We start from the raw sequence: 10,476 nt of genomic DNA on the forward strand, positions 1-10,476 counted from the left end.
TCAAAGGATAAAGCAATAGGTTCATGTGGGAGAGGAGATAGGACTACAACAATGTCTCCCCCAAAAGGTGATATTCCCAGCAGTATAGTGTCCTTCAGTACTGCACTGGGAGTGTGAGCAAAGATTCAAATTTGACTTAAATCCCTAATACTCAAGAGAAACATGCCACTCCCTAACATGAGCTTTAGAATTGGACCAAGAGACTAAGAGGTATGTTCTTGAAATAACCAGAGTAGCAATGGTGAGGGTGGAGAAAGCAGACAAGGGCTAAGAGCTGGAAGAGATTTTGCTTGTGTGACCATGCAGAGGCAAAAACAACAGATCTCTCCCCTTCTAAGTAACTCTCTGTCAAGTGGAATTTCACACATGTGACATATGGGCCAACTGGCAGAGCTGGAAGACTGGTGGCACCTTGCCCTGGAATGAGTCAGCACAGACAGGAGAGAGGAACAGAGCGGTGCAGGAAAACGTTGCAAATGAAGATGCAAAGAATCTTCCTTAAATGGAAGTAGACTTGTTTCTCCAACCCCAACATAAAATGAAAATCTCATTCATTTTAATAGGTTGTCTTCACACCACAGTCTGGGCTGTCTCATTACTGCATGCTACAAATTGCCAGCCGTTGTGGGGAGCACATCAGCTTGCACTCTAATGCAGGAAACCTCTGCCAAACCACCATTGAAAAGTCTGAGTGATACATACTTCACCAGCCACCTGCTCTTGTAAAAGGCTTACTTCACTGAAGTGATGAGCCAAAGACAAGAATGGGAGATGGGCGTGCAGCTGGGAAATGGTGCCCTTCAAGTGTGGGAAAAGGAAACACTAAACTTGGCTTCTGCCATGCCTTTAATAACACAAGATGCATCTGAACTCCTCAGGAGAAAAGTATTTTCGTGCAAGTTTCCTTCACTGAACTCCCCACCACCCATCACAGCAGTGTATTACTGTATAAGCAACTCTTCAAATGATGGACTGTTTTCACTCCATCTCCATTGCATTATGACATGAACTACAGAAAAGAACAGATGGATCGAGCAGGAGGTTTTGACTGCTGCTACAGAGTTTAGTTGGCCTAACTTGATGCGTACGTCTGTGCTGAAGCACCACATCACAGACCAGAAACATTACACAGAGTCCTCAGCATTTTCAGGGATTACTCCCATCCTCCCACAATCTCAATGACTTACTACCACAGTAAATGAACAAGGTCTATTAGTCTGGGTAACAGCTTCTTCCACCAGGCTGTGAGACTTCTGAACACCCTGCTACCATCCAGTACACAGTGGCAGTGACAGTAATACAGTTGTGTATTTAATTGTAGGTCATTTATACACTTTATGACAATGTACATCGACAGAGTATTATTTTCCATCTGTTAAAATTATTTGATGTGCTGTATGTATGTACTGTGTTTTGTACCTTGGTCACTGAGAAACATTACACGTTTCAGCTGTACACATGTGAATGAACTTGAAGCAGAGATGCCAATCACCACTGTTGTTGTAAGCTTCCTTGCTAACAGTTCAATCATACTCTTTTCTCATTTCTACTCCTAATGTCCCGATACCTGGATCAAGATTAAACTGTTTAAGGATGGATTTCTACGAAACATTGAAACTTATTTGGCTTTATTGCTTCAATAGGGCTCACCTGCTGTTCATCACGAATTTCTGAATCAGAATTGGGATTATTATCAGACATACCTCCTGAAATTTGTTGTTTTGTGGCAGTAGTACAGATGCAAAACATTTTAAAATTACTATAAGTTACAAACAATTATTAAGTAGTGCAAAAGAGAAATGGTGAGTAAGTGTTCATGGACCATTCAGAAATCTGTGTGCAGCAGGCAAGAACCTATTCATAAAACACTGAGTGTAGGGCTTCAAACTCCTGGGTTTTATTCTGGTGTTTAGACCATCACTGTAGTTATTTTCCAGAAACATGGACATGGAACACACAAGTCAAATGGGCAGCAATGATCCCTGTCCTCCTGTACACCTGATTCATGGAATACATTCAGCAAGCAACTTCAAACACCAGGAATATAACGCCTCCACAATAACTTCCCAAGAATGTTAGCAACCTCTCCCAGCCTAACATCAATCAGCTCTGATGAATGAGCCTTATCTCTTTATGCCTAACACCAGATGTGAAAAAGGCACTCTACTCCAAGCAGGTACCACATGGACACAGAAAACAACTCAAGGATATCCTCAGCTCCTCCTTCATTGACTCATGAAGAGACAAGGTTTATTTGTCACATGTATATCAGAATATATAGTGAAGTGTGTCATCGTTCAGACTAAACATCAGAATGGGGAAGAAATGTGATCTAAGTGGAATGATTATTGACGCAGTGGCTTGAGTATTTTAGAAACTGCTGAACTCCTGAGATTTTCACACACAACGGTCTACAGATTAGGAGTTCCAAACCTAAGATCCACGGATCCCTCGCTTAATGGTAGGGATGGATGGCATAAAAATGGTTGGGAACACCTGCTCTAGAGCTTACAGAGAAGGGAGAGAAAAACAAAAAAACATCCAGTGAGCATCGTTTCTGTGGGCAAAAACACTTTGTTAATGAGAGAGGTCAGTGGAGAATGGACAGACCTAGTTCAAGCTGTCAGGAAGGGCACAGTAACTCAAATAGCCACATGTTACAACAGTGTTGTGCAGAAGAGCATCTCTGAACTAGCTCCAGCAGCAGAAGACGACAAACATACGCTCAGTGGGCATTTTATCAGGCACAGGAGGTATACGTACTTAGATAATAAATTTACTTTGAACACCACCCATTCAAACTACTCACCCGCTTGTACCACTGGCAGAGCATGTGGACCAACATTAGCCAAAGCAACCAGCTCAAAACCCACAAAACCAGAGTGGGGGCAACCCACTCTCAACTCCATGACACCACATAATGCAAAAAGCAGGATACCAGTAGAATCATTACCATGATGCCCTGTGTTGGGATAACTATATAGAATCCTAAAACCATAGAGTAATATACTTTTTTGAGAATCATCATCCTGTCATGGTGGAGAGGCTTGTGAGTTCCCAAGTTCCCGAGAGCGATGCTATCCAGAGATAATCATCAGGCTCTTAGCTCCTGGTAGTGTCACCCATGGTGGCAAGGTCAAGGGGGAGCTTCCAGACAGAGAGTGAACCAAACAAGACCTGGTGTTGCTGGCAGAAGATGATGACACATCACAATGGTTGCAGCAGTGAAGGGTCCTCAGTCATCTTACACTCCATGCCACTGGCACCTGACCCCGATCTGTCAAAGACAATGTGGTTGCTGCTTGTGCAGTGGCCTCCCTATGTGATGCAAAGTCTCACACAGGCAATCTCTATTAGGAGAATGTACCCTAACATACCAGAATGAGAATATGTGGATCCCACCATGGTAGCTAGCATTTAAATTTGTACTTCATTAAAAAAAATCATTACCTTGGTGAACACATGGGATTCTGCAGATGCTGGAAATCTTGACCAACACACACAAAATGTTGAAAAAACTCAGCAAGTGAAATAGCATTTGTGAAAGAAAATAAACAAGTTGAGGTTTCAGGCAGAGACCCCTCCCTCAGCCCAAAATGTTTATTCCCTTCCATACATGCTGAATTCCTCCAATATTATCTTGGTTAGCATAACACCGGTGAAGGCAATATGGTAACATAACAGTTGGCACATCACTTTATAGTGCTAACTAGCAATCATCTTGTGAGGATTAATCCCCACTGGTGCCTGCAAGGAGCTTGTATGTTCTCCCCATGACCATCTGGGTTTCTTCTCAGTGCTCCGGTTTCCAGCCGCATTCCAAAGGCCCTCAGTTCGGACAAGTGAGTTGTGATCATTTTGTGTCGGTGCTGGAAGCATGGCGGCACTAGCGGGCTGCCCAGCACAATCTTTGTTGATTTTATTTCATGCAAACTATGTACTTCATTGTGTTTCAATGTACGAATAAAGCCAATCTTTCACTTGAAACACCCTCAGAAATGTGTAAGAATCCATCTGGTTTACTAAAATCTTACAGGCAAATAAGACTGCTGTCCTGACCTAGTTTGTCTCACATGCAGGTCCAGACCACCATTGTGAATGACTTTTAACTGCCTGGGAATTAATATAGCCTGGGGGCATATTAAGATTGCCAATAAAAGCAAGTACCTTGCACAAGTAACTATAACAAAAAATTTCCCTCAAAGTTCTAGAAGTTGGTGTGGTCCTTCATCGATTCAATTATGTTTATTATTCCATTATGGATTTATTGAGTATGCCCACAAGAAAATGAATCTCAGAGTTGTATTTGGTGACATATATAGAATGTACTTTTGATAATGAATTTCCTCTGAACTTTAACTTTGTAATGGCTCACATGCAAAGTCCACTGGAATGTTAAACATAGAAAGTGCCCTCTGACACCCTGACACGGAAAAGGTCAACAGGAATTTTCCACGGGCAAAAGGCCAGAGGGTTACGGACTTCCACCATTCCCACTAAGGGAGTGGAACCTCTGTAAAAACCCAATTATTTAGTTGTGAAAACTATGTCAAAGAGAGAATGATCATATGCTGATCTAATGCAAGCACATAATGTTTGTGTGTTGTAGATGGACTCTTTCAGAAGGGAATAAAGCACTTCACCCTACTGGGCCCATGTTGGCCATCAATCACTTACAGTAAATCAGACCGCCCAAATTCTATCCGTCTCCCTCACTAGGAGTAACACGACAACATCCAAGTAATGCACAAGAGAAAACTGGAGCCACTGGTAAAACCCAAGCAGTCACTGAGAGAACATACAAACTCCACACAAACAGCACCTAAGCTTAGGATGGAACCTCGGACACACAGGCTGTGGTAGCAGCTCTACCAGCGGCACCACTGACTGGTCACCCTCGTAAAGTTGCAAATTTTAGAGTCCACAGGATCATAAGACACAGGAGCAGAATTAGGCTATTTGGCCTAAGGAGTCAGATCTGCCATTTCATCATGGCTGATTCATTTTTCCTCTCAGCCCCAATCTCCTGCCATCTCCCCATATTGCTTCATGCCCTGACCAATCAAGGATATATCATCCTCTGCCTTAGGTAAACCCAATGACTTGGTCTCCACAGCTGCCTGTGGCAACAAATTCCACAGGTTCACCAATCTCTGGCTAAAGAAATGTCTCCTCACTTCGGTTCTAAGAGAATGCCCCTCTATTCTGAGGCAGTGTCCTCTGGTCCTAGACTTGCCCACCACAGGAAACATCCTCTTCACAGCCACCCTGTCAAAGCTTTACAACATTCAATAGGTTTCAATTAGGTCACCCTCATGCTTCAGAATTTTAGTGAGTACAGGCTCAGAGCCATCAAACACTCTTAATATGATAATCCTACAGTCATTTTTGTGAAATCCTTTGAATCTTCTCCAATGTCAGTACATCCTTTCTAACAGAGGAGGCCCAAAACTGCTCACAATACTCCAAATGAAGCCTCACAGCGCTTAATAAAATTTTGAACATTACAAATTTGTTTTTGAAATTAATGCTAACATTGCATTTGCCTTCCTCATCACTGACTCAACCTGCAAATTAACCTTTAGGGAATCCTGCACAGGGACTCCCAAGTCCCTTCGCACCTCAGATTTTTGAATTTTCTCTCCATTTAGAAAGTAGTCTACCCTTTTATTTCTTCTACCAAAGTGCATGACCATACATTTCCCGACACTATTCCTTTGGTGATATCTGCCACGTTTTACCCATTCTCCTATTTTGTCTAAGACTTCTGCAGCCTATTTCCTCAAAACCACCTATCTTCATATCATCTGCAAACTTTACAACAAAGCTATCAATTCCATCATGCAAATCATTCACATACAATGTCAAAGGAATCAGTCCCCACACCACTAGTCACTGGCATCCAACCAGAAAAGTCTCCCTTTATTCCTACGCTTTGCCTCCTGCCAGTCAGCCACTGCTTTATCCATGCTAGAATCTTTCCTGTAATACCTTGGGCTCATAGTTTGTTAAGCAGCCTCATGTGGAACCTTGTCAAAGGCCTTCTGAAAATCCAAATACACAACTTCAACCCATTCTCCTCTGCCTATACAACTTGTTATTTCTTCAAAGAATTCCAACAGATTTGTCAAGCAAGACTTTCACTTGAGGAAATCATGCTGACTATGGCCTATTTAAACATCTTCTTCCAAGTACCCTGAAACTGCATCCTTAACAATTGATTCTAACATCTTCCCAACCATAGGGGTCAGACTAAATGGCCGATAACTTCCTTTCTTCAGTCTCTTCTCCTTCTTGAAGGGTAGAGTGATATTTATAAGTTTCAAGTCTTCAAGAACTATTCCAAAATCAAGTGATTCTTGAAAGATTACTAATGTCTCCACAATCTCTTCAGCCACCTCTTTCAGAACCCATAGGTGTACACCATCTGATCCAGGGGACTTATCTACCTTCAGACATTTCAGTTTCCCAAGAACCTTCTCCCTTTTAATGGTAACTTGATAGACTTCATGACCCCTGACACACCAGAACTTCCACCATACTGCTACTGTCTTCCACAGTGAGGAAAGATACAAAATATTCATTCAGTTCATCCGCCATTTCCTTGTCTCCCATTACTACCTCTCCAGCATTGTTTTCCAGCAGTTTGACATCCATTTTCACATCTCTTTTACACCTTATGTATCTGAAACTTTTGATCTCCTCTTTAATATTACTGGCTAGTTTTCTTTCATATTCCAACTTTTTTTTAATGACATTTTAGTTGCCTTCTGCTGGTTTTTAAAAGCTTCCCAATCCTCTAACTTCCCACTAATTTTTGCTCTATTATATGCCCTCTCTTTGGCTTTTATGTTGGCATTGCCTTCTCCTGTTAGCCACAGTTGTGTCATCTTGCCTTTAGAATACTCCTTCTTTGCCATGTATATATCCTATGCCTTCCGAATTGCTTCCAAAATTCCAGCCATTGCTATTCTGCCATCATCTCTGCCAGTGTTCTCTTCCAATCAATTCTCTCCAACTCCTTTCTCATGCCTCTGTAATTCCCTTTACTCCACTGTAATACTGATGCATCTGATTTTAGTCGCTCCTTCTCAAATTTCAGGGTGAATTCAAGAATATAGTGATCACCCTCCCTTAAGGGTTCCTTTAGATCTCTATTCAATTCTGGTTCATTGCACAATGTGCAATTCAGAATAGCTCTAAAAAGCTATTTCGTAGGCATTCTCGAAATTCCCTCTCTTGGGATCCAGCATCAACCTGATGTTCCCAATATTCAGATAGATTGAAGCTGCATGACTATTGTAACATTGGCCTTTGGCATGCATTTTCTATCTCCCATTGTAATTTATAGACCACATGCTTACTACTGCTTGGGGGTCTGTATACAACTCCCATCAGGGTCTTTTTACCCTTGCATTTCCTTAGCACTATCCACACCTTCCAACTGTATGTCACCTCTTTCTAATGATTTGATTTCATTTTCAACTAACAGAGCCATATCACCCCCTCTGCCTTCCTGCCCATCCTTTTGATATAATGTGCATTCTTGAATGTTAAGCTCAGATATGGATATCTCAACAGGCCATTCAGCCCATTTCCACTATTTACACTGATCCTACATAAATTCTATTTACCCAGCCCCCCCCCCCCCCCCACACACACACACAGTCTGACGTTATGAATTAAATGCATTTGGGAGAAGAATAACACATTCACATTCTTTTTCAGGAATAGGAGGCTATTCAGCTGCTCCAGACTGATATATCTATCAGTGCGAACTGCAAAGTTCGACACTGGTCTATTTTATTAGGGCACAGGACAAGCAACATCACAAGCTTCATGTCTTTGTCGAGCCCGGGGAGATCCAGCACAGGCAGGCTGGCGCAGAGTCCACACGGGGTACATCGTCCATTACTATTATTTGTGACATCACCGCATTCTTGTCGAAATTGTGTGGGAGGCTCAACTTGTACAAGCAAGGCAACCCCTGTCTGAACCTCCCCGCACTGTACACAGCCGGAACGGAAAGTGGATTAATTAAAGGCACGTCATGTGCGAGGGCGGGTTCAAACCCTGGTTTCCCACATCCTCAAGTTCAGCACCAATGCAAGTACATTTGAAACCGGTATTGAGTGCCGGACACACACGCTGCTGTCTGTGACCCGGGCTGCAGACGTCTACAAATCCTGAAGTTTGTGTCTTCCACAAAAGCGTGACACCTGGATTCTGCATTCTTAAAGAGAGCGAGATTAGACCTGGATTAAAGAGGGGAATCAAGGTTGCATCTACCCACCCATACCGTCCTACCACTGGATTTTATCCTAACACCCTCATATTGCGAGCAAACTTTAATTGAATATGACTTAATGTAAACAGCAGCACAGGGTATGGTCTCGCTTGGACAGTGTCCAAAGGGAACTCCATTAACTTCGGCACGTTACACAAAAGCTATGTTCAAACACTGAAATCTTCCACGAGGTGGAATTAGAAAGACATTCCATTGAAAATAAACCCCAAAATAAAATTAACTGACCACTAACTGCAAATTTCCCCAAATCCTCAAACAGTTCTAAATTGATTCTGCAAAAAAACCCAGCTGCTACTTGTAAACACGAGGAAATCTGCAGATGCTGGAAATTCAAACAACACACACAAAATGCTGGTAGAACACAGCAGGCTAGGCAGCATCTATAGGGAGAAGCGCTGTCGACGTTGCTACTTGTAAGCGCTGCTACTTGTAAACGTCATTTGCAAACTACTACTACAGATTTCACGTGCATCGTCTAAGTGACATGGGATTGTAACTAAAAACATCACGCGTAGACATTGCAAAATTTGCAAACGAAACAATCAATTAATCCTGGCCCCTGCATCACAGCAGTCTTCCCTTACCCCTGGGAAGACACTCTGCCCGGAACAGCCTTGTCACATTCAATCGTGACCTCGTCGTCAATGGCACCCAGAGGTAACGGAACAGCGACAGATCAGAGTTCCAGGGCTAAACAGTAAATTTCGCCGGAAAACAAGAAAGATGGAGGCACGAGCATCAATATAAATATAAATGACCTTGAAAGGTAAAAATTTGCCCCGTTCTCCAATAATAAAGTATTACGGAGCCCCAAAAATTTGACCTCATGGACTCCGGGGAATTTAAATAGTATCCATCCATTCTTCATGTCATGGATTTGATTGATTTCCAAAAAAATTACTGTAAGTGCCAGCCGCGGTGCAGTAGCCTATGATGTGTTACAGATGCTTTTAAAACATTGTTTCTTTTTGTAAAAAAAAACTCGCTTACCTGTTGGATTAGTTGAACACTGGTGTAGTACTGTGGCCATTAAAATAACGCCGGCTCCCATAAGCCAACTTCTCGACTTCCAACACCCCATCTCCAATGACATGAACTTCCAGGAGATACTGACAATTCCTCCCCCAAAATAGCTTTCTTGGTAGGACCACTTGTTAAGGTTCCTGAGCGGGCATGTATCTGTTCATGAGTCCTATAGACCCGTTTAATTGTTTCCAAGTTAGCTTCCCTTTCTCTCTCTCTTTCTCTCTCTCTCCCCCGTCCTGTCTGGGCACTGATTAAATCAGTGTTTCTCTGGACATTTTCTTGAGGAGGTGGGGAGTGGGAAGAGATGAATGTTTGTTTAAAAAAAATGTCTGGGGAAGTCAGAGCCTTTTCCCCCCCTTCTCTGTGACGATGAGATTGAATTCTGGCGAGAGAGAGAGAGAGAGAAATCGTTCAGCCGATCGCATTAACGCTGACAAAAGCCCAGCAAATGAAAGCTGGGGCCTTACAACCTAACCCGCTAGGCTGCCAGTAAAACTAATCTCCTCTCTGATTGGTCCAAAGTTCGCTACACCTCTACTTCAAAACGATCATGTTCCCTTGTTAATTTCCCCGGAAAAGCAAGTTTGGTGGCTCTGCAGTGCTTTAGGAGTTTTGTAGAGAAGGGGAAAACAAATGGTTTTAGATAGTAGTGTTCATTGCGACTTGAAGAGGCATTTCCTTACTAGATAATTCACAGCATGATACAAAGGTATCACGAACACGAGAAAATCAGCAGATACTGAAAATCCAAAGTAATACACACAAAATGCTGGACCAGGCAACATCTATGGAAAAGAGGAAAGAGCCAACGTTTCGGGCTGAGACCCTTCATAAAATCCTGAATGTAGGTAAATGGGATTAAAAAGTTGGTTTTCACACTGAGACTTATTGGAACACGCGGTATGCTGAGTATGCATAAATCATCGTTCAAGCTGAACATTGCACATCGTAGAAGTGCAACAGGGAATTTACCTTTGAGGTGTAAAGTATCCAATTCATATGAGTTTTTTTGTTAAGGGTGTGTGCAAAATTATATGAAGAACCCATCGGCTAAAGTCTGAAATAAAAACAGAAAATGCTGGAAAAACTCAGCAGCTTAGACAGCATCTGTGGAGAGAGATGTCATGTTTCAGCTGCAAGAC

The 10,476-nt window shown here is 42.4% G+C and overlaps 1 protein-coding gene across 2 annotated transcripts in view; it reads right to left on the reverse strand.

The window, feature by feature from the left end:
• Positions 1 to 9,770, reverse strand: part of LOC140740297 (uncharacterized) — a 406,935-nt gene extending 397,165 nt beyond the window's left edge. For both annotated transcript variants that reach the window (XM_073069447.1, XM_073069446.1), the window contains exon 1: positions 9,299 to 9,770. In XM_073069447.1, the coding sequence (XP_072925548.1) occupies positions 9,299 to 9,401 (103 nt within the window). In that variant the 5' untranslated portion in view covers positions 9,402 to 9,770. The remainder of the gene's footprint in view (positions 1 to 9,298) is intronic.
• Positions 9,771 to 10,476: the final 706 nt, after the last annotated feature.

This window comes from Hemitrygon akajei, chromosome 16, assembly GCF_048418815.1.
Source record: "Hemitrygon akajei chromosome 16, sHemAka1.3, whole genome shotgun sequence".
NCBI lineage: Eukaryota > Metazoa > Chordata > Chondrichthyes > Myliobatiformes > Dasyatidae > Hemitrygon > Hemitrygon akajei.